The sequence below is a fragment of the Pan troglodytes genome, chromosome 10 (genome assembly GCF_028858775.2).
Source record: "Pan troglodytes isolate AG18354 chromosome 10, NHGRI_mPanTro3-v2.0_pri, whole genome shotgun sequence".
NCBI lineage: Eukaryota > Metazoa > Chordata > Mammalia > Primates > Hominidae > Pan > Pan troglodytes.
The window spans coordinates 40,979,135-41,003,827 of record NC_072408.2 but is presented as its reverse complement, the minus strand read 5'-3'; the positions used below and the strand labels follow the sequence as shown (position 1 = coordinate 41,003,827).

The 24,693-nt window shown below is 36.1% G+C and overlaps 1 protein-coding gene across 1 annotated transcript; it reads left to right on the top strand.

Moving 5' to 3' along the window:
• Positions 1–1,869: 1,869 nt before the first annotated feature.
• On the top strand, positions 1,870–6,623 carry MUCL1 (mucin like 1). Its single transcript, XM_016924805.4, has 4 exons — positions 1,870–2,327; positions 2,803–2,844; positions 4,456–4,602; positions 5,893–6,623. Exons 1-4 carry the CDS (start codon positions 2,270–2,272, stop codon positions 5,940–5,942), a joined length of 297 nt encoding a protein of 98 aa, XP_016780294.1. The 5' UTR covers positions 1,870–2,269; the 3' UTR covers positions 5,943–6,623.
• The last annotated feature ends 18,070 nt before the right edge of the window (positions 6,624–24,693 follow it).

Sequence of the window (24,693 nt, the reverse complement as noted above, 5' to 3'; positions counted from 1 at the left end):
ACCAATGGAACAGAACAGAGCCCTCAGAAATAATGCCACACATCTACAACCATCTGATCTTTGAGAAACCTGACAAAAGCAAGCAATGGGGAAAGGATTCCCTATTTAATAAATGGTGCTGGGAAATCTGGCTAGCCATATGTAGAAAGCTGAAACTGGATTCCTTCCTTACACCTTATACAAAAATTCATTCAAGATGAAAAACTACTCATTTATCAAACTTTAGAAATTCTTCGTATCACACTTTTCCTGTTTAATCCACTGTGCGGTTTTGATCTCTTAAGGCGACCCTAACTGATACATATGTTTAATATTTTTTTCTTAGCAAGCCAGTCATTGTCTTAAGTCTGTGTGGTGGGTCTCTGCCTCTGTGGAGGGACACAGTGGGCTCTCAATAAGTAACCATCTCCTAGAAGACCCTTCAATTTGTGTCAGTGTTGTTGGGAGGCCTTACAAGGGTGACTGTAGGGCTTATTCCCTACGGGGTATAATCAGATAGTATCTGTCTTTTAAGTCTTCCTTCCTTCTTTGTCTCTTTTAAATATTTCTCTCTTTCACTTTTCCTTCAGAATATGTGTTTTTTTCTTAGCGTTATTTATGCTAATCTCTCACCATATTATGACAACTCTGTGCCTCATGGAAGATATGAGTTTACCCAGGACAAGGACACTGACTTGTCTTTCCGAGGTTGAAGACCACTCCCTCAGGAATTTCCTCTGCCTTTCTTCATTCACCTGATGGGGACCCCTTAGCATGTTTTGGGGAGTAGACTGGTTGCTGTTATCAGACAGACTCTCCAATAAAAGGAGAAATAGATGTTCAGTGCTGTTCCAGATTACAGAGATCCTTCCAATGAGGGTATGACCCAAAAAGGCATACTTTGTATGAACAAGAAGAACTTTAAAGCAAGGGAAATCTTTAAAATGTAGAGAATTCCCTATGATTCTGGGTATTCCAAATGTTCATCACCCCTCTTTGAGGCCTCAGTTGGGTCCAGCACTTGATTGTGCTGTAAATGTGGATTGTTTTCCTCCCTTGCTGTCTTTACTTAGCAGCTTGGCTCCATTATGACAAAGGGCAAGTAGATTGATGGAACTTGGGGCAGTGCTGGGCCCTACTCAACAACTGCAGAGAAGTCTGGATGACCATATTCTACATGCACTCACCATTGCTTTCCTTCAGACTGACCATTTCCTTTCCGTTGCATTATCCAAATATACCACGTTGTTGATTCCTCAGCTCCTTAAGATTCTGTTCAAATATCACCTATTCAGCAATGCCTTTTTTGGTCACCTTATATAAAATTGCTCCCCATTTTCCATCTCTAAACTCTCCTTTCTTCTTTCCTGCCTTCTTTCTTTATTAGGCCTTATCACCTCACACATAATACATTGTGTTTTCTCTTTCTTTACTTTTTTAGTGTATGAATTCCTGCAAAACCATGTATTAAATAAAATTTTTGTGTGCTTTGTTCGCTGTTATTTTTCTAACATCTAGCATTGTGTCTGGCACACAATAATCCTGAATGAATGTTTTTTGAATGAAAAAATTGATTACATGGATGCATGAATTAACAAATGTTAGTTTATTCTGTATACTTACTCCTTGATTTAGAATTTTTACACAATGGTTGCTAAATCCAGTAAGGTCATAGTTCGTTCTTTAGATCATTCAGTGTTGGACTCACTCTGCACCAGTGTCAGATGACCTAATTACATGTTCAGGAGGGAGACCACGACTCGAAGAATGCACAGCCTGAGTTACACAGGATGGTCTTTGGATCAGGCTGCTCTACCCTGATTATTCCCCTAGGGGGAGACAGAGGTCTAAGCACTCTGTAAGTGTATGACTCCTAGAATCTATGAAAAGAGCACTGCAGATTTCAGGAAGGCTGGTTATGGGGCATCTCCAATCTGTCAGAGGAGCTGGTAATTATGGAGACACTATACCTACATGTAAGAGGATGCCTGGAAGAGAAGTTGCCTGGAGCATATTTAATATGAGAGACTCGAATTGAAACCTGTTTAGCCAGAACCAATGATTTGAATTCACAACCTTTCCAAAGGGCCCCTGGCTGTGTTGTTGATTCTCCAGTGGTTTGTGTCCCAACGTTTCCTGGCATTACCTAACCTGGATTCTGGTTGACAGCTCCTGATTGGTGCCCTCTGCATATATATTGTCAGGATGTGGAATCCTGAAGTCAGCGCCTTGCCTTCTCTTGGGCTTTGAAGCATTTTTGTCTGTGCTCCCTGATCTTCAGGTCACCACCATGAAGTTCTTAGCAGTCCTGGTACTCTTGGGAGTTTCCATCTTTCTGGTCTCTGCCCGTAAGTAAATATTCTTACCTGAACATAAGTTTTGTGGGAATATATATAAAATATCTCCTCTAAAGATGCGGGCTTATGGTTGCTTAGAATGTGCTTTTTTACCTCTCCTAACTTGTTCTATCACCATTTTGACTGACCGTTCAAGATGGAGATGGTTATCCTTAGGCTCTTCTTAGTTCAGTCAGATCTTACTTCAATAATACCTTGGAACCCAAGTTTATTGTTACTGTTAGTAAAATATGTTCAAGAAGGTAATCAGAGGTTTATTTCAGGAAAGGAAAAATGACCACATATTAGGTTTTTATTGGTTTTCATGGGTTTTATCTTATCTGTGCACTTGTTCTTCCTCAACTGGTACACCAAGGACTGAGGGTCTTCCACTGTAAAGTCTGGAATATTGTCCATATTCTCTCTTACCTCCATCCTCCAAACTGGTATTCAGCTAACATCTTAATTTTTCCTTCTTCTCTTTCAGAGAATCCGACAACAGCTGCTCCAGCTGACACGTATCCAGCTAGTGAGTCTGCACTTGAATGTCATCTCTTTCCTGCAATAACCATTTTCCACTTCCAGCCTCATGTCAAACAGCCAGTTTCCATGTGGATAGTCTTTGTTATAAGGAATCCTAAGCAAAAGTCTGTGAAAGCTATATTCCTGATTTTCAAATTCACCACAAACATAGTGAATCTGTGTATTTCTTATACATTCTTAGAATATATGAAATATAGGCCATAGACTTATACAAATGTGGGCTTATTATTCATTGTTTTCCAGCATAAGGCACAAGAGCATGAGGTCTGATGTTGTAGCCTGAGAATTTTTGAGAGATGCCTCTAATAAATGGAAGGACTGAATATATAGCCAGTGTCAAAAAGAGACCAGTGGGTCTCAGAATTTGAAGTGATATGAAAATAAGTCCATTTGGATCACAAGTGAGGGTGGTGTGTGGGATGTGGAGTGCAGGGGTCAGGTCTAAGCTTTACTCTTTGTAATGGTCTATATTCCTTATTCCCAGGCTGATGTTTGTTTCCCTTCTCTAACCTGAAAACGAAGGTGGTAGACCAAAGCCTTTAGTCATTCTTGGGCTTCTCCCAAAGTGTTCTTCACATTCTGTACTGTGTGTGTGTTGTGCCCATGCACAAGTTAAGGGGGTCTGTCTTTATCCTTCACATCTTGGGAATTTGCATCCTTTGGTCACAAGGGCATTAGCTTTAGTCAGACCTCACATATATTTTTCCTGCCATGTGAGGCCCCATTTAAAAAATATTTTCTCTCTTAAATAAAGCCTGAGACAGCATGGATAGAGTGTGGGTTTGGAGGTGGAGCTACTTATTTGCTGAGGTGAGTCTAACTCACAAATGTGGGGCCTGACTCTTGATCCTTATCAATAGCTCTGGTGTAAGGTCTAGAGAGAGAGAGATAATTTTCAAAACTCTTACCCAGTCCCCTTTGTACATATAGTAATTAATGGGGAATTTTTTACTATTAGAAGTGTACTAATTTCTCCTGTTATATCTAATGTGGCTCTCACAATTACCTCTCTAATAAACAGAGTCCAAGCTGCCACAGAGGGTGAGACAAATATGGCTCTTTTCATTCTAGAACCTGATAGAAGATATCTTACTGCACTCTAAGACAGGAGATATGACTCTAAGATGAGATACATCTTCTTAGTCTGCCTCCTCCTTCCCTCTAGAGTTCATCCCTTTACTCATCCTCATTCATGCTACATTGGAATGTATGCTGTCTTAGGTTATTCTGTGGGACGGCATCAGAATGTCAGGCTACTAGAGATTTCCTTATTGCTTCTGAGCAGTAGTCCCTGTGAATAGGAACACTCGTGGCCTTGGTCTTTTGTGCTCATACCTGGGACAAAGTACTTGCTTGTCTCTTTAATCAGTGTCATTGCCCTTGGAGGGAAACCCCAAATTCTTTCTGTCCCAGCAAAGACAAGACAGGGAAGGATGAAGCACAAGGAAAGTAGGCAGGTAGGCTAAAGGTAAGACAGAACTGATGACAGATTTGCAGAGATGAATTCAGGATGAGGAATGTATGTCTACCCCTGGGTGGGATAAATTTTGTTCCAGAAGGAGTCAGTCTCACCTAGAGCTTTTCCTTCTAATTTCAGCTGGTCCTGCTGATGATGAAGCCCCTGATGCTGAAACCACTGTTGCTGCAACCACTGCGACCACCACTGCTGCAACCACTGCGACCACTGCTGCTCCTACCACTGCAACCACCGCTGCTTCTACCACTGCTCGTAAAGACATTCCAGGTAGCAAGACTCCTCCATCTGTGTGCTTCCTTTATGTGGCTCCTTGATTCCTTGGGTTCTCTATTCTCACAGAGACTCTATTTTTGAGGTCAGGGAGACCTCTTCTTTACATTGTTCTCTAAATCCTTGTAGTTTCTAAGTCAAGTCAACAGATAAATATCAGAGGAGTCAGGAGGTTACCTGACTCCTAGGTTACCAATATTACCTGAATGGATCTTGAAATATTGACATTTATTAAGGAAAACTCTTCCTTAGTAGAAACATCATTGGAAAGACCAAAATAAGTGTCTCCATGAAGCTAGGTAACTGCTTATTATTATTATTTTTTTAAATCAGGTAGTGCGTGTGTGTGTGTGTGTGTGTGTGTTTAAATCAGGCAATTTAAAAATCAGGTAATCAAGTAAAATCTTTGTTTCCTTTAGAGAATTTTCCCGAAGTAGAAAATAGCTTAACAATGAATGATTTTACAATCTTTCTTGAGGCAGATTATTTTGAGTGCCATTCAGGGTATTTCTGGGGTTTTGGACATTCACTGAGGATCAATGTACATTCCTCCTATTCTGGGTTCACTTTTTCTTGACCTTTAACTTTCACATAGTATTGATTACAACATTTATTCAATCGGAACATATGCCAGGAACTGTGTCATAAAATTTACATATGTATTATAATTTAAATATCACAGTCATTCTATGAAGTAAACATTTTAAAGATGAGGAAATGGAAGAGTTGCAATGAGAAACTTTCCTTTGAGCACACAGGCAGAAAGAAAAAGGAAATTGCACTCAAACAAATGGAGAGTTACAATGAGAAACTTTTCTTTGAGCACACGGGCAGAAAGAAAAAGGATTCAAATTACACCCATGCAATCAAAGTCCCTAAGAAATTTTCTTCAGATATTGCTTTATACTTTTTCATGTCTGAATCAGTGCTTGGAACTCTGTCAATAATCTGTAAAGTAGACTGTGAGTGAGAAAATGGCTTTTCTCTCTTACCAGAAGAAGGCTGGATCTCTGTGCCATATTATAGGAAAACTCATACGTATTGACTTTCTTCTAGTTCTCTCTAAAGTTCCAACCTACCTGGGCTTCCGTCTAGGGCTATATTTCCAAAATCTTTAAGGACAGAAATTGGTTGTTTATCTTCCCGTAATTACAATCCCATGTTCCTTTCGAATCCCCTGAGTTTAGTTGACATTTGACACTTGTTAGTTCCCTCAGATTCTGAAGAATAAAGCCACATCCTTCATCCTTTGTCGAAGCCCCTTGACAATATTTTTTTCTCTTGCAGTTTTACCCAAATGGGTTGGGGATCTCCTGAATGGTAGAGTGTGTCCCTGAGATGGAATCAGCTTGAGTCTTCTGCAATTGGTCACAACTATTCATGCTTCCTGTGATTTCATCCAACTACTTACCTTGCCTACGATATCCCCTTTATCTCTAATCAGTTTATTTTCTTTCAAATAAAAAATAACTATGAGCAACATAAAAATGGTATTTCTTAGGGGCTATGGGGTGGTTGTCCAGTGTTTAGACAATCCAAGTGACAGACACTTCAGATTTTACCTAATACTTCCTTGTGCTCCTACTAATAACTAGACTTCCTATTTATTTCAGTTTCTTTTTTAAATAAGACACTAGTTTTGGGCATAATACTAAAGACTAGAGATTTCTCTAATATGGATAGACTAATCAATACTTACTAGGTACAAATGTTCAGTTTGATTCTGCCAAACTCTCCTATCAACTGACAGAATTTTTTTCTTACCTGTAATGACTTAGCATGTGTGGTAAGAAAGAAGAAAGGAACTCCTGGCATCTGGGTACTGGTTTGACACAGCCAAGTTTCAGAGTTGTTAGAAGGTGACTGGATGCTCACAGTTAGGCAATGGTGTTTTCCTGTTGGACACAATCTCACAAAATACCAGCATCAGACAAGGCCATTCAGTGACTGATGAATTGAGAGTAAAAAGAAAAACCAATGCATATTTTTTTAAGCACAGACAAAACCGGAGTTAGTGTGCAAACCATAGAATACTAAACATTCCTCTCTCTCATTCAGTGGTTCCTGCTTCATTATGAATTATAGGTTAAGCTTCACTGTAGTCTGCCCGCCTTTTAGATACTGTTTATCAACACACCTAATCTTAGCATTATTTGTGTTTGCTGACAGCATCCAATCCAGAGGTTAGCCTCACTTCCCTGATCACTCCCTCAAATCTCCTGACTCAAGCCCAAATCCTAAAATACTCTTTTCTAACACCCTGACAATAAGACACCTCTCTCAGTTCCCCATGGTGTGTGCTGTCTCCCATTGAAACAAGTAAGAAATCCAACTTTTTCAATCCAGATGTGCTCCTGGTTGTCACTGGCTAGAGGACTTTGACACCTGAATGCATAATTGGGATGACTATTGTATATGAATAAGACATGGTATATTGGTTTTTTTCACTGACTTGGTTATGATCAGATTCATCACTGGAACCTTGGACATCTCACTTAGGACTCTAATTGTGTACCTTTGAAGGCTTCGTCTTCACTCCTGACTGATTGATCATGGATCCATTGGTGGGTCAGACTCTTGAAGCATTACTCTGGATGATGTTGATAATCAGTAAGGACAGATTGTTATTAAGATTCTGTGTGTATTCTAGAAGCTGGGTTAGAGTCGCAGATGGAGGCAGCATTAGGATTCTGTGCTTTCTGTTTGTAAGAAGCTAGGTTAGAGTCCCAGGAAAGCAGAAGTTATGTCAGAGGATCAGGTTTCATTGTTTCAAATACCTGTGGGGCTGGAGGTCTTTCTTACTGCTTCTTTGTTTGGAGTAAGGATGATTCTTTTCCTGACTCCTGGCTCTGACCCTGGCCATGGGCTGGAAAATTCTTCTTAGCTGATTTGTTTCAAGGGAGGATGCACTCCGTGACTCCTGGGCTGAACATTTTTTTTCCCGGGTTCTTTGTGAGGTCTCTTTGTTTTCTCTATTTGATCCTGTCTCTCTCATGGGAACTTTTTAGTTGACTAAAATCCCCTCCTTGAACTCCTGCAGACTTTATGCTTCTCTGAATCTGTCTACCTCCTTTCAGTTGGCATGATTTTGCTGAGGTTAATTTAGAACTTCATTGACCTCTTTGGGAAACTTATGATCTCCCCAAACTGGCTTCTCTAAGACTTCTCCTTTTCCATCAGTTCCTCTCTTCCTTCTTCTTACCACCTTGAATCTTCCCTTCAGCACCTTTGAATCCTTTGATATGTCTCCCTTTAAACCCTACCGTTTCTACTCCTCTGTTCACTTCTGCTGGACTTTTTGCTTCATACTTCAATCCCTCAGCTTCTTATAATCACTTGAACTCTAAACCTTCTGCTACCATTGGGGGTTTTAAGGGACTCAGCTTCCCCCAGTAGCAACTACCTGAGGCTTAAGACGTAAAAGGCTAATTGGAAACACACTGGATATTTTATTATCCATTTAGACGGGTATTGAAGCTCTCCAAACAGATGCTTGATGTCTCCTTAGTCCCTGGACTAGAATCTAGTCCCAGCCTCCATTAAATTGTCCATCAGAGCAATGAAAATCTTAAAGATGTTTCAACAAATAATACTTATTTCAACAAATAATGGTAAGAACTTTAGCCTTATGTTGAACAGGCAAATTTACCATGTTCCATTTTTGCTAGAAAAGCAATTAGGATAAACATTTAAAATGGTAAAAAGATGAGATTCAACTGTTTTATACAAAGCAGTGTTTTATACTACTGACTCATAACTAATCTTTAAAATGAAAGCTATAGAATATCTGTTTTCATCAGTAAGCATGCATGTTTATGCATATTTATGTATGTTTATGTATGTATGTTATGTATATGTGACATTTTTCTATTGCTGGATTACCAAATTAATGTAGAAACTCTCTTAAAGAACTTGTATTCAATTGGCTTAGAGATTGGTCAGTGCTTATATATATTAAATATTCCCCAAACTCCCAGATATATAAGGACTAACTCAAATATCTTTCAAGTTCAGGTGACTTAGGTGCATTTTTGGTAAATAAGATTATTTTAATATTGTTGGTTCAATAAAAACAGCTACATTTTCTGACTGATTAGCATTAAGTATATGAACATACATTTTTATTCTTCTTGAGCTTACTAGTCAAACTAATATTATATATACTCGATGTTTAAGATTATAACATTTACAAATTCAATCTAAGGACAAATGTACAAGCAAAGATGCAGTAAAAATGAAATACGATTATCTCATGGTGTGTGCAAGGGATTGGCTCCAAGACACTTCCCATCCACTCGCCACCTGCGAATACTGTATTTTCAATCCGACTTTGGTTGAAAAACATCTGTGTGTAAGTGGACCTTCACAGTTCAAACCTGTGTTGTTCCAGGGCCAACTGTTCTTGATATCTATCACTTAATATATCAAGGACAGTAGTAAAGAGAAAACAAATCCCATGTACTTAGCTTTTTAGGTTTTTGCTTTTGTAATGCATGCTTAACATGTATGTGTTGTAAAAATAATTTAACAGATACTAATTTGTGAATGATGACTAGTTTTATTTGGTGTTACAGTATGTCTGCCTAAAAAGAGTTTCAAAACTTAAGTGACTAGCAACCTAAGAGCTATGCTAAGTTAGGTAATACACATTCATTAATAATTTCTTTTTTAGACTAGAAATGTATTGCAATTTATTTAAACTTTTTGTGTGTATAGATGTAAATAGTTGCCAATATTTCCCATTATAAACAGTGATATGATGAATATTCTTGTACAAGAGTGATTTTACACATGAACAAATAAAGCTGTAGGATAAAATCCTAGGAATAGAATTGCTAAAGTATAGATAGATTTTAAATAATCATATGTGTTGTCAAATTACTTACCACAAAGATTGTATTAGGATGAACCTGAAGAAATTGCTGTTTTATTTCTTAATGCATTATAATAGTATATCTTTATGGGGCACAATTTGATGTTTTGATACATATATACATGTTGTCTAATGATCAAATCAGGACAATTTGTGCATTCGTCACCTCATGCCTTTATTTTTTCTCCCAGGTGATAACATTGAAAAGCCTCTCTTCCTGCTATTTTGCAATATACAATATCTAACTGTTAACCATAGTTACTCTTCTGAGCAATAGAACACCAGAACTTATTCTTATCTAATTGCAACTTTGTAGTCATTTACCAACCCCTTCCCTCATTGTACTTCCCCCTCCTCTCCTCAGTCTAGTAACCACTGTTCTAGTAACTTCTAGGATATCAACTTAAGAAAATTGGATTCCACAGATGACTGAGCTCATGTGGTATTTGTCTTCCTGTGACTGGCTTATTTCACTTAACATAATGTCATCCATGTTCATCCATGTTTTGCAGATGACAGGATTTCATTCTTTTTTATGGATAAATACTATTCCATTGTGTATATATACCACAAATTTTGAAATCCATTCATCCATTGTTGGACACTTAGGTTGATTCCATATCTTGGCTACTGTGAATACTACTACAATAAACATGGGAGTTCACGTATTTCTTTGACATACTGACTTCATTTCCTTTGGCTACATACTCAGTAGTGAGATTGCTAGATTACATGGTAGTTCTATTTTTAGCTTTTTGAGGAAACACCACACTGTTTTTACACAATGGTTGTGCTAATTTACAATCTCACCAACAGTGTGCAAGAGTTCCCTTTTCTTCACATCCTTGCGAACACTTGTTTTCTTTTGTCTTTTTGATACTAGCCATTGTAGTTGGTGTGAGATAATATCTTGTGATTTTGATTTGCATTTCCCTGATGATTAGTGATGTTGAACATTTAAAAAACATATTTGTTGGCCATTTTTGAGGTGTAGGCAACAGTGGATGTAGTATGTGGGAACACTGAACTCATTGTGCTAGTGTTTCTCAGAGCTAAAGGAATCCAGAGAATTCTGTATGCTGTATCCAAGTTGGTGGATGAAGCTCAGGCCATGGAATACCTTTTCATAGGCTGTAGAAAGATTCAGTTAGACATTTCTCAGTTCAAAGAAATTCCACTGAGGTATTGTATGGTGGAGAAAAGTAGAAAGAAGAAGAAAAAAAGTTTACTAGGCTCTTTAGTTCTGTCTCCGTTTGATCTAGGCATAATACTCCTATCAAGGTTTATGTGATCATACAAGAAGTCAAGGAGACCCTCCTAAAAAGTAAGGGATTGACCATTGCCTGAGTTCCCATTTCAAGCTGTCTATAATTTCAGTGGTAAGTTAAGAAAATCGTAGGAAATCAGACCATGGCAGGACAAAGTTTGGACATTCACCAGAAAACATGGTAGTATCTGGTATGACATGAGAATAGGAGTGGTCTTTAGGGAGAATATTTTAAGGTATGTGCACCATGAATTTCCAGAGAGTGTCCTCTGTAGAATTAGATACAAGTTATTCTCACACCTACAGCCAACTGATTTTCAACAAAGGTGCCAAGAACAGCACCTTGGGGAAAAGACAGTCTCTTCAATAAGTGATACTGAGAAAATTGTATGGCCACATGTAGATGAATGAGACTAGACCCCTACTTCTCACCATATACAGAAGTAAGCTAAAAATGGCTTAAAGACTGAAATATAAAACCTGAAACTATAAAAATACTAAATGAAAACAGAAGAGAAGTCCCTCAAAACTGAGCTGGGCAAGTATGTTTTAAACAAGAACTCAAAAACACAGGCAACAAAGCAGGAATAAATAAATGGGATTACATTAAAAAATATTTGCAAAGCAGAAGAAAAAATTAACAGAGACAACTCATAGAATGAGAAAAAATATTTGCAAACTATGCATCTGACAAGGGGTTAAGATCCAGAATATATAAGGAACTTAACAGCAAAGAAAACCAAGTAACCCAATTTTAAAATGAGAAAAAGACCTCAATAGACATTTCTCAAAAGCAGTTGATATTGGATCTGTCCTTTTCTCCTATCTTAGAATTCTACCTTAGGATTTCAAAGTTCAAGGTCTGAGAGATGCCTTATAGCGATCTTCTCTTCCCCTCTCAACTCCAATGCCCCTGTCTTTCAAGCACTAACAGTTCCTAGTACCTTTCAGAATCACACTTACTCCTTAGCAATTCTTTTTTCCCAGTGAGAAAAACCACATACATTTAAATTCAGGTACAAAAACATTGTCAACAGCTGAGAAGCTGCATCTCCAGCTAACTTTCTTACATATTTTAAAAATCAAACTCTTTATATGAGTCATTTTCAAATAAACTCAGTGGAAATACAGAGACTACAGTAATATGGTTTTCCTCATTTGCATACATAATTCATTACTAGGAAAATAAAATATTTAAAAGCATTAGCAGTAATTAAGAAAGTCCAAAATAAACGTACAGTTACAATTACTGGTTGTGGTTGAACGATCTTCCTTGGAGACCTATGCTGTTTATGAGTGGGAGAGACAGAGTCTGTTTAAATTAACTTTTGAGTTTCTCCAGAAAATTAACATATGGGGATTTTCTTAATGAAACCACATTCTTCATAAAACCACTCATTTTAATGCACTTATTTATTGATGAGCTGCTAGGATTGTACACACATCTTGCCTTTACTCTCCAAAACCTGGGTTGCAGTGACTTTGTCTTGTCTTTTTCCATATGCTAATTGAATTGCTAACTCAGCCATTTACATTGCTAATGTGCAAAGACATTAAGACAATAATAATAATTCTGCTACAGGTAGGAAATTCTTACTTTACATTCAGTGCTCCCTGATGTCTTGTCACACCACATTCTTATTTCCCATTTTCTACTGGAAATAAAATATAGATATTTGCAAATTTTGTAAGATCTAGTTTTCAGAGACTTCATGGTTAAACAGCATTTATTAAGAAGCTGCTTTCTCCACAGCCCTGAATTTAATGAATAGAAGAAAAGTCCCCTTAAACTTCTGGGAAGTAATTTTCTTCAAGTCTCATAAAGGAGTAAGAATTATTGTTTGTTCCAATAAGCAGGTGAAGGAATGAAATAAATTCGAGTGTAATCTTCTTGTATCAAATTGCTATGTTCAGATTGTTTCTTAGAAATGCTAGAAAGACTCAGATTGTCAAAGGCTAGGGATAAGAAAATATTGACTTGTGAGAATAAAAACCTTCTTTTTTTTCTTCTGACTTTTATTTTAGCTTTGAGGATACATGTGCAGGTTTGTTACATGGGTAAATTGTGTGTTGCAGATGTTTGGTGTACAGATCATTTTGTCACCCAGGTAATGAGCCTAGTATCCAATAGGTAGTTTTTCTTTCTTTTTGTTTCAAACAATTATTTGCATGCTTTATTACTTGGTTCAATTATATACATTATTATACCAGTAATAGGGGTTTTCTGGGAATTTACCAAATATAAAACAAGCAGAGAAACAAACAAAAACAATCTTTAAATAAAAGTATTTCCTCCGTGGAAAAAAAAAACAAGTATTCAAATTAATTTTGTCTCTAACTAATGAAAACCTTTCTGGAAGAGTCCTATCATTTTCTTTGTGGCACCAAATTTATTCATAATTAAAAGTTCTGACTTGTTGCTAATAAAAGATGTCAAAAATGATCTGAAGCACTGCTAAAATTAACCTTGAATTTTGACTGAAAGAAGAAAACCCAATAAATTGCAATTATGTCATTCCATTTAAGCCTCGACATGATGCTTTTAGACGCTTTAATTTAGACTTTTAGATGCTTTAATTTGAAGATGTATTTGAAGGATTTTCCACTTAGTTCTTGATATTTTAGGGGGAAGACTTACATGATAATTAGGATAAAGCTTCTTGTTTTATTCTTTGAATGGATCTCCAGCAATCAGGAAGGCAGCTAGAGTGGTGTATTAGTCTGTTCTCACACTGCTAATAAAGACATACCCAAGGCTGGGTAGTTTATAAAAGAAAGAGGTTTAATTGACTCACAGTTCCACATGGCTGGGGAAACCTCATAAATAGTGTTCATCCCCTGAAATGATCTCAGGTTGCAAAACACAGTAGTTTATACCCAACCCAATGTTTGTAGGTTGGAATGTGGTGATTGTGATGGAAAAAAACAGTGGGTTTAGGGATGCAGAGAGGGGAGCATTGGGCCCTAAACTCAAGATGTCCCTCCTCATTTGATATGGTTTGGCTGTGTTCCCACCCAAATCCCACACTGAATTGTAATAATTCCCATGTGTCAAGGGCAGGGCCAGGTGAAGATAATTGAATCACAGGAGCAGTTTCACCCACACTGTTCTCATGGTAGTGAATAAGTCGCATGAGATCCGATGGTTATAAAAATTGGAGTTCCCCTGCACAAGCTCTCTCGCCTGCCACCATGTAAGATGTGACTTTGCTCCTCCTTTGCCTTCTTTTTTATTTTATTTTATTTTTGAGAAGAAGTCTTGCTCTGTCACCCAGGCTGGAGTGCAGTGGCACAATCTCAGCTCACTGCAACCTCCGCCCTTGGGGTTCAAGCGATTCTCGTGCCTTAGCTTCCTGAATAGCTGGGATTACAGGCATGCAGCACCACGCCTGGCTAATTTTTGTATTTTTAGTAGAGACAGGGTTTTGCCATGTTGGACAGGCTGGTTTTGAACTCCTGACCTCAAGTGATCCACTCTCCTCAGCCTCCCAAAGGGCTGAGATTACAGGTGTGAGCCACCATGCCTGGACTCCTTTGCCTTCTGATAGGTAGTTTTTTGATTCTCATCCTCACCCTCAACCCTCGAGTAGGTCCCAGTGTCCATTGTTCCATTCTTTGTGTCCATGTGTACTAAATGTTTAGCTTCCATTTATAAGTGAAAACATGTGGTATTTGGTTTTCTGTTCTTGTATTAATCCATTTAGGATAATGGCTGCCAGCTCCATCCATGTTGCGGCAAACGACATGATTTTATTTTATTTTTTTAGGGCTGCATGGTATTCCATGGTGTATATATACCACATTTTCTTAATCCAGTCCACAATTGATAGGCATCTAGGTTGATTCCATGTCTTTGCTATTATTGTTAATAGTGCTGGGATGAACATACACGTGCATGTGTCTTCATGGTGAACAGTTTATATTCATTTGGGTAAATATGCAGTAATGGGATTGCTGGGTTGACTGGTAGCTCTGTTTTAAGTTCTTCGAGAAATTGCCAAACTGCTTTCCGCAGTGGCTGAATTAATTTACACTCCTGCCAACATTGTATAAGTGTTCTCTTTTCTCTGCAACCTTACCAGCATCTGTTATTTTCCTGACTTTTTAATAATAGCCATTTTGACTGTTGTGAGATGGTATCTCATTGTGGTTTTGATTTGCATTGCTCTAATGATTAGAGATGCTGAGTATATTTTTGTAAATTTGTTGGCTGTGTGTATGTCTTCTAAGAAATGTCTGTTCATGTTCTTTGTCCATTTTTTAAATGGGGTTGTTTGTTTTCTGCTTGTTGATTTGTTCAAGTTCCTTATAGATTTTGGACATTGGACCTTTGTCAGATGCATAGTTTGCAAATATCTTCTCTCAATCTGCAGGTTGTCTGTTTACTCAGTTGATAGTTTCTTTTACTGTGAGGAGATGCTCTTTTGTTTAATTAGGTCTCACTTGTTAATTTTTTGTTTTTGTTGCAATTGCTTTTGGAGTCTTCATAATGAAATCTTTGCCAGGGCTGATGTCCAGAATGGTATTTCCTAGGTTTTCTTCTAGGGTTTTTATAGTTTTAGGTTTTACATTTAAGTTTCTAATTCATCTTGAGTTGATTTTTGTATATGGTGAAAGGAAAGGGTCCAGTTTCAATCTTCTGCATATGGCTAGCATGTTATCTCAGCACCATTTATTGAATAGGGAATCCCTTCTCCATTGCTTATTTTGTTGGCTTTGTCAAAGATCAGATGGTTGGAGGTGTGCGGCATTATTTCTCTACCCTGTTCCATAGGTCTATATGTCTCTTTTTTGTATTGTTCTATGCCATTTGGTTACTGTAGCCTTGTAGTATAATTTGAAGTCAGGTAGCGTGATGCATCCAGTTTTGTTCTTTTTGCTTATGATTGCTTTGGCTATTTGGGCTCCTTTTTGGTTTTCATATTAATTTTAGAAAAGTTTTTTTCTAATTCTATGAAAAACGTCATTAGTTCCATAGAAATAGCCTTGAATCTGTAAATTGCTTTGGGTAGTATGGCCATTTTGCCAATGTTGATTATTCCTATTCATGAGCATGGAATGTTTTTCTATTTGTTTGTGTTATCTCTGTTTTCTTTCAGCAGTGTTTTGTAATTCTCACTGTGGAGATCTTCACTTCCCTGGCTACCTGTGTTCCTGGGTATTTTTGTTCAACATTCCTTTGGTGGCTTTTATGAATGGAATTGTGTTCTTGATTTGGCTCTCAGCTTGGATGTTGTTAGTGTATAGAAATGCTACCAGCTTTTAAAAATTGATTTTGTATCCTGAAATTTTGTTAGAGTTGTTTATCAGATCTAGGAGCCTTTGGGAAGAGACATTTGGATTTTCTAGGTATAGAATCATATCATCTGCAGAGATAGTTTGACTGCCTCTCTTCCTATTTAGATGCCTTCTTTTTTTTCATTTGCTTGATTGTTCTGGCTAGGACTTCCTAAAATCCTTCAAGTTGGGAAGATTCAAGACTTACCAGATTTATGTCTTTTTTGGAGGTGATGATAGGATGGTCCTCTAAAGAAGAAAAGAAGAAATTTATAGTTTTACAGTGTAACATATTTGGGAAACAGTGAGGGAAACATGAGGAGTATATGGTCTCTTCCCCAATGAATAGCCCCTCGCTGAAAAATAACTTGTATCAGTAGTTGTGGAGCAAGAGTAGGTTTACCTCAACCCAAACTTTGGTTCTTAAAATGTTTAATGTTACAGGCGTTATACTCCCATCAAGAAAATAATGACAAAAAAAAAAAAAAAAGAAAAGAATGACTACTTCCCTTCCTTACAAGGTATGTTGAGATTGAGTACAATGGAATCTGTGCTACCCAGTATGCAGAGTCATATGGAGAAATAAAGGACTTAATATCAGACTGACTGATGTGTAGACTTTATTTCTCTCAATCTAATCTGCTCTAGCTCTGTAGACAAGTGTCTGACCTATATTTTCCTTCCTATGCCATCAGGAAGGATTCAAATGCCCAGTTAAATTCAGTCCTCACAAAGGAACATTATTTGGATGGCTAACAATCCTTCTCCATTTAGACTCAATATAAGAAGGCTAAACTTGGATCTAAATTGTAAATCTGTCTTTGGCTTGAGGGTGGGCACAACACAAAGTATGTGGTTAGAGAGAATAATGAGACCAGTAACTGAAAGACATAATTAACATCAATCCACCCTCCTTCAATTAATTAAGTCTCCTTCAAATATGCTTGATTAAAAATTTTAAAATTCAATTTTGGGGTACTATTTGGACATATGGCTATTTACTAGGAGATTGTCATGCCCATTGATATCAGGAATGGCAAGGACTTCATGATAAAGTGTGGCAGGACAGCTCTACTGCTGAGGAAGAGGATAGAAACTGGGTTCCAGGCCCAGCTCACAGATTTGTTAACAGTAGAGAAATACAGGTACTAGGAAGAAACTTTAGCTCTCATGTGCAATAGGATGGTTCAACCCAATAAGAATTGTTTTCAGAGAAACAACCATTTGAAGAACCAACAACTCAACCTGAGAGCTGAAGGCTAGAACACAGGTGTTTGGATTTGCGGTGAGCCCTACTTTTTGTCACCTGCTGGTCAGACTTCAACTTCGGTGGCTAGTCACTACCAAGCTGTGACTCCTTCAACTAAAATATTTGTGTGACAGCAGTCATATTAAACCTTTTTTTGAGGATATGACTTCTAGTGGAGAAATTACATGAGCTTGATCTTTTTTTCCACTGAGTTCTTTCTCCTCACATGTCTTTGTAAGCTTGTTATACTAATTAAGCCCTTTGACACCTTTCGCTTGCACCATTCACTGAGCATATAAGTATTCTCATATTTTTCCATTCTTAAAATAATTATTTTCTCTACATTTCACCTTATCTATCTACCAAATCATTTATTCTTTTTCCATTTATAATAAACCTTTCACAGCGGTGAAGGAGTGTGGATGTGCTAAGTTGACAATATTCAGTCAATAATTATAATAAGGATTGAAGAAGTCTTGGAAGTTTTATTATCTGGTGGGTGAAGTGAGAGTGAATGTCAGTTCATCCTCCTTAACAATTTCTGTCCCAATAACCTTAATGGAGTTGACTTGAATCAGAGAATTTGTAGTCTCACAGTTTGTGGAACACTGAAACACTGATATAGAAACTCCTGAAAGCAGCAGGATAAATATTTGAACAGAAGAGTGCTCATGTGAAGTTTGATCCAGCATGCCACTCAACATCAGGCTGCTCAGGAAATTAAGCAGTGCCTTATTGATATGAGCCAAAAAGTAACCAGTCATTTGTGTATGAAGGACAATAAAAAATAATCAAGTTATACTGTATGTATCCTACATTTTCAAACTGTGGATTGCAACTTGGAGCCACTATTTCTTTTGTCCTGTTTCCCCCATCTCTGTTATGGACATGATAGTCTGTGGGAAAGACACATACACATACAAACATACATTCACACATCCTGAGATAGATGTGCTTGGTTTTTGGAATTTTATCCCAGTAAGAGAGCAAAACAGCAGATATTTTGTCTACACTTTGGCATTTTAAAGAGTGCTAAGGATTTTTCTAATTCTAAAGCTCTACCTTGTATATAAAGATAATTTTTTTCCCTGTAGACCAGGAGTCAGCAAACTTTAAATGAGCAGACAGGCTTTATGGGGGCATATATTCTGTCGGAACTACTCAACAACGCTATTGTAGTGCAGCTGTAGACAATAGGTAAACAGATGGGTGTGACTATGTTCCAATGAAGCTTCCTTTACAAACAGGTGGTGGCGCAATAGCCCTGTGACTCATCCTTTGATGATTCCCTTAGACTCAAGCTGAACAGTTTTCCATTTTAGAATACTTGACTATATGCTAGTTTAGTATATCTTCTGTTTATCTCTAAGCCAGTCTTTCTAACCTTAGGCCAAACTCTTGAATTTATTTAATTACGTTAATGATGGTCAAGAAGATGATGACATCTACTAGTTTTGGAGATCCAGAAATATTTTAGGTTCTTTTTATATGTATAGTCAATTATCAATATTTGCAGGAGTTATGTTTTAAAAAGTCTCCACAAACTCTGAATTTGTGCATAATGAACCATTGTTCTTAGCATAGTAAAGGGTTATATTCCTGAAAGCCTCTGGCACATTTTTGTCAACTGATCAAAGCAAAACTTTATTAAAATAATGTGTGTTTCTGTTTTAAAGTTATTCTATTTAATATATATTCTGATTTATTAACATTGAACTCATGTCCAACAGCGTTATAATTCATGTCTCAATGATGCTTATCTAACCCACATATTTTTTCCCTATGGCACATCACAGTGTTTTTGTACTTTGGAACACTGGACAGCACTTCAGTACTATGCTTGCAAGACATTTTAAACAGTGAAATCATCAAGAAAATTAACAAAAATGTGAAAACATGGCACTGAGTAGATCACACACAACAAAACTTTACAGTATGAGAACTGAAACAAGGAGGCAGAGCATTGCCTTGTTCATCCTCAGCTGGAAACATGCACATTGGTGACAAAGTTTTCACCAGCTCTGCATGTCCATAAATGACCATGAAAGTACACTGAGTATTGACTTTGGGCTTAGAAATAAGCTTTAGCAAGTAGACAGATGTGCAGATATGCAACCTATGAATAATGAGGATTGACTCTAACTTTAATAGATTATTTAAAATGTGCTATTTTATTAATATTCCCATTTTACAACTGGGGAACTAGAAGGTTAATCCTTAAATAAATTTTACAAAGTTACACAGTTAGTAAATGGAGAACCCTGTATTTTAGCTTTTGTTATATGATCTTAAGCAAATGATTTAATTTTGTTATGCAGAAACTGTGTATTACATTAGGAATGTTAAAATAAATTTATAATTATTTACTTGGAAATATCCACCTTGACCCTCACTAGATTTCAGGTTGTATGAGTTTTGGCTATCTGTAAATGCAGGTCTCTTTGCTCTGCTTTCTTATATGCTGTTTGTTGAAAGTGTGGCAATGACGTTGAAAGTGAATAGAGTGGGACAAACACATCATTGCATTATTTAAAGAAATTTAAGCATAAAAGAGGGGATATTGAGGGCAATTCTTAAACTGTTAATAATGCTAACAATAGTAACATTTAATAACATCATAGGCATATGCTAAATCCTTTCCATAGGTTATCTCATTGTTTTCCTCTCAGACTGTATGACTTACAAGTATTATCATTCTTATTTTATAGAAAAGAACACTATGACTCAATAAAGTTATGTCATGCCAAGATCACAACAGCTACTAGGAATCAAAGCTTGGTTTTAATCCAACTACTTATCCTGTTATATTATTTTTACTTTAGATTTAAATATATTTGGGAAATCTTTTGATTATTTTGAAAATTGAAAGATTCAGAGAGAAAGACACAAGTTATCATGGAGACAAAAATCAAATTCAGATACCTTGTACTCTTTTTGGTCCTATACCATTGCATTCAGCTGTCTTCAAAGTTCCATAAAAGTTAAGAAATGGCAATATGAGTTCTCAAGGTGTATGTGTGCATAATGCTCAAGCTCTCCTTGGTCTTAGGAAACTTTGTGCTCATGGAGTTGTGAGGGCATGAAACACTTTACACTGTCCCTAAAATTCCACATTCTTGACTTACTTATAGAGAACAAATATTTTCTGATGCATCTGTAAACTTTGTTTTGTCTTTATCTTTGTAAGTCTTTGAGTTCTGGAACCTACATCTCATTTTCACTTCCTACTCTATTCTGATCCATTTTCTTGAAGGATAGTCAATAGCCCCAAGAGGAAGGTTGCTTTATTTAATTGGGTTAATTTATTATTACTATTAATAAAATTAATATTGGTTTTGTCTGTTTTGTCTGTTACATTAAGGATTTTCACAAATACTGGTGATGACGGTAGTAGAAGAGTAAGAAGTCAGAAGAACAAAAAATGTGACTCTAAGAACTTAAAATACAATCAGGAACACAAACATATAAATATTTCTAGTAATTTCTAGTAATTTGCTGATAAATATTTTTAAAACATTTTTTAAAACATAAAGTCTTCTATTTATAGCATTTTTTGGTTTCTAGGGTACAATGCTTCTACCATGGCTAATTTATTTATTACCTTAAATGTAAATGAATTAATCTAATCTCCTCACTGAAAAGGCAGTGGCTGAAGGGATGAAAAATATAAGACTGAAAGTATAAGCTGTCTATAAGAAGCTCACTTTGAAATGAAGAATAGACATAGGCTAGCAGTAGGGGAGAATTTCTTTTTTTTTTTTTTTTACAAATGCCAGCAAAAGACAATAGGATGACTATACTTATATCACACAAAATAGACTTGAAGTTAAAATCTGACACACTAGACAAGGGCTCTGTATAGTGATAAGGCGGCCAATTAATCAAGAGGCTACTAAAATTGTAAATATGTATACACCCAGCATATGCACAACTAAATATATAAGGCAAACATTGACAGAACTGTAGGGAGAAATAGATAACAATACAGTAATAGTAGAACTCTTCAATATCGTACTTTCTGTAGTGGATAGCACATCCAGGCAAAAGACCGATAAGGAAAGAGAGGAGTTGAATAACACTGTAGACCAAATGGACTTAAAAGACATATACAGAGCATTCCACCTACCAGTAGAAGAATACAGATTCTTCTTAAGCATGTAGGTCTTTCTCCAGGATAGACCACGTTAAGTTACAGATCTTAACAAATTTAAAAAGATTCAAATTTAACTAAAAATCCTTTCTGACCACCATGAAATAAAACTAGAAAGCAACAGCAGAAAGAAACCTAAAAAATTAACAAATATGTGGAAATTAAACAACAAACTCTCGAACAACCACTGGGTCAAAGGAAAAATTAAAAAGAAATTAGAAATTACAAAAATGAAGTACAACATACTAAAACTTATAGAATGCACCAAAATAGTATTAAGAGGGAAGTTCATAGCAATAAATGCCTATATTAAAAAAAGAAAAATCTTAAAGAACCTAAATTTATACTTAAAGGGGCTATAAAAGAAGAATAAACTAAACCCAAGGTTAGCAGAGGAAAGAAAAACAAAGATTAGAGAAGAAATAAATGAAAAAGTTATTATAATGACATTAGAAAAACCTCAGTAAGACTAAGAGTTGGTTTTCTGAAAAGGTAAAAAAAAATCGACAAACTCTTAGCTAGACTTAGAAAAAAAGACAAAAGGCTCAAATAAATAATACCAAAAATGAAAGAAAATATGTTACTACTAATGCCACAGAAATGAAAATGATCATAAGACACAACTATGAACAATTATACACCAGTAAACTATAACCTAAAATAAATGGATAAATTCCTACACATATACAATCTATCAACATTAAATAATACAGAAATAGAATGTTTACAACAGGCTTATAAGTTGTATAAAGATTGATTCAGTAATTTAAAAATTCCCAACAAAGAAAAGCTTAGGACCAGACGGTTTCATGGGTGAATTCTACCAAATATTTAAAGAATTAACCCTAATATTTCTCAAGCTCTTCCTAAAATATTGAAGAGAAGAAGGCTGTTAAATTGTTCCTGTTTACAGACAATATAACCTGATTTGTAGAAAACCCTAAAGACTCCACCAAAAAGCTGTTAGAACTAACAAACAGATTCAGTAAAGTTGTAGGACATGAAAACAACATGTAAAAATCAGTTGCAATTCTATAAACTAACAACAAAATCTCTGAAAAAAAATTAGGAAAACAACCCCATTTGCGATAGCACCAAAAAGAATAAATACTTAGAAATGAACTGCACTAAGAAGGTAAAAGACTCTTATACTGAAACAATAATAATGGATAAAAGAAATTAAAGCCTCAAATAATAGAAAGATATCCTGTGTTTATGAATTGGAGGACTTAATGTTATTAAAGTCTTTACTATTCAAAGTGATCTACAGATTCAGTGCAATCCTTGTCAAAATGTCAATGGCATTTTGGATTAAAATGGAAAAAACAATTGTAAGATTTAGGCACATCCACAAAACACCATGAACAACCAAATCAATCCTGCGAAAGAACAAAGCTGGAGGCATCATACTTCCTGATTAAAATATTTTAGAAAGCTACAGTAATTAAAACAGTACAATGTTGCTATAAAGACAGACATATAGACCAATGAAACAGAACAGACAGCCCAGAAATAAATCCATACATATATGGTCAGCTGATCTCCAATAAGGATGCTAAGATAAATAATGGAAAAATGATATTTCTTCAACAATTGGTGTAGGAAAAGTGGAAATCCACTTAAAAAGAATAAAATTTGACCCTTATCCTGCATCAGACAGAAGAACAATCCTAAAATAAATTAAAGACTTAAATGAAAGACCTGAAAATGCAAAATGCCTAGAAGAAAATGTAGGGTGAAATCTTCATTATATTGGTCTTGACAATGATTTCTTGGGTATGACACCAAAATCACAGGCAACACAAACAAAAATAAAGTGGAAGTACATCAAACTAAAAATCTTCTGCACTGCAAAGAAAAAAATCATGACATGAAAAGATAAATCCGAAAATCTGAAAAAATATTTGCAAACCACATATCTAATAAGTGGTTAACCTACAAAATACATAAGTAGCTCATGCAACTCGATAGAAACAGATAAATAACTTGATTTTTAAAATGTGCAAATGAATTGGTATTTCTCCAAAGAAGACATATAATTGGCCAATAGATATTTGAAAAGATGCTCAACGTCACTAATCATTAAGAAAATGCAAATCAAAACTGTAAGTAGATAGAGGGATATATTAACATATGGATTGGAGGCCCAAGAATTAGCCCTCCAGGACCCACAAACACTGGAGCCAGCATAAGCTATTCTGGTACAACTGGGGCCCAAAGTCTGGCTCAGTTAGGTCCAAGTCCTCCATAAAACCTTACTACAGCCTCAACTAACAACTGTACCATAAGCCACCAAGGAAATCACAGATACCACGGGTCCTGTGTACTGCCAAAGAAATCACACAAACATTGCACTACCTATTGGTAAATACCCCATTGGCCAATTATATGTCTTCTTGGGAGAAATGTCTATTCATTTGCACATTTAAAAAATCAAGTTATTTGTTTGTTTCTATTGAGTTGTATGAGTTACTTATTTTGCAGATTAAGCCTTTATTAGATATATGCTTTGTAAATATTTTCTCCTATTTTTAAGTTATCGTTTCATGTTATTAATTGTTTTCTTTACAGTGTAGGCACTCAAAATCAAAGCCAAAATATCCTACTCAACCAACAACATATGTACATCTTCAGAAAAAACTGTTCCCCTACAAATGCAATTTCAAAACATTGAAACAAGTGATGGCTATACCAGATGTGTAGATACCAACAGAAGGACACAAAAAACATGAAAAGCAGGGAAATACGACACCACCAATGAACAGAACAATTTTAAACAAAATATTAGCAACTAAATTTCAGCTATATATGTAAAGAATTACACACTATGACCAAGTATTGCTTATTCCATGATTGAGGATTGGTTCAATATTTGAAAAAAAATAAATGTAATCAACAATATAAACAGGATAAAAATTACCTGATTATGTGATGTAGAAAAGTAATTTGACAAAATGTAATACCTCATCATGATAAAGAAAATCAGAAAATTAGAAAGAAGAAACATATCCAAAAAACACAGCTGGCATTATAGTTAATGACAATGACTGTTTGCCCCACCAAAATCAGGACAAGGAAAGGATGTACACTCTTTTCTACTTTTATTCATTGTAGTGCTGGAAGTTCTCACCACTGCAATAAAGCAAGGAAAAGAATGAAAAAGTATAGGAGCAGAAAGGAAAAAATAGTAAAGGATCCTAGGAAAACTTTGCAGATGTCAAAATTGTCTATGTAGAAAATACTAAGAACTCTACAAAAATAATTTTTAGAAC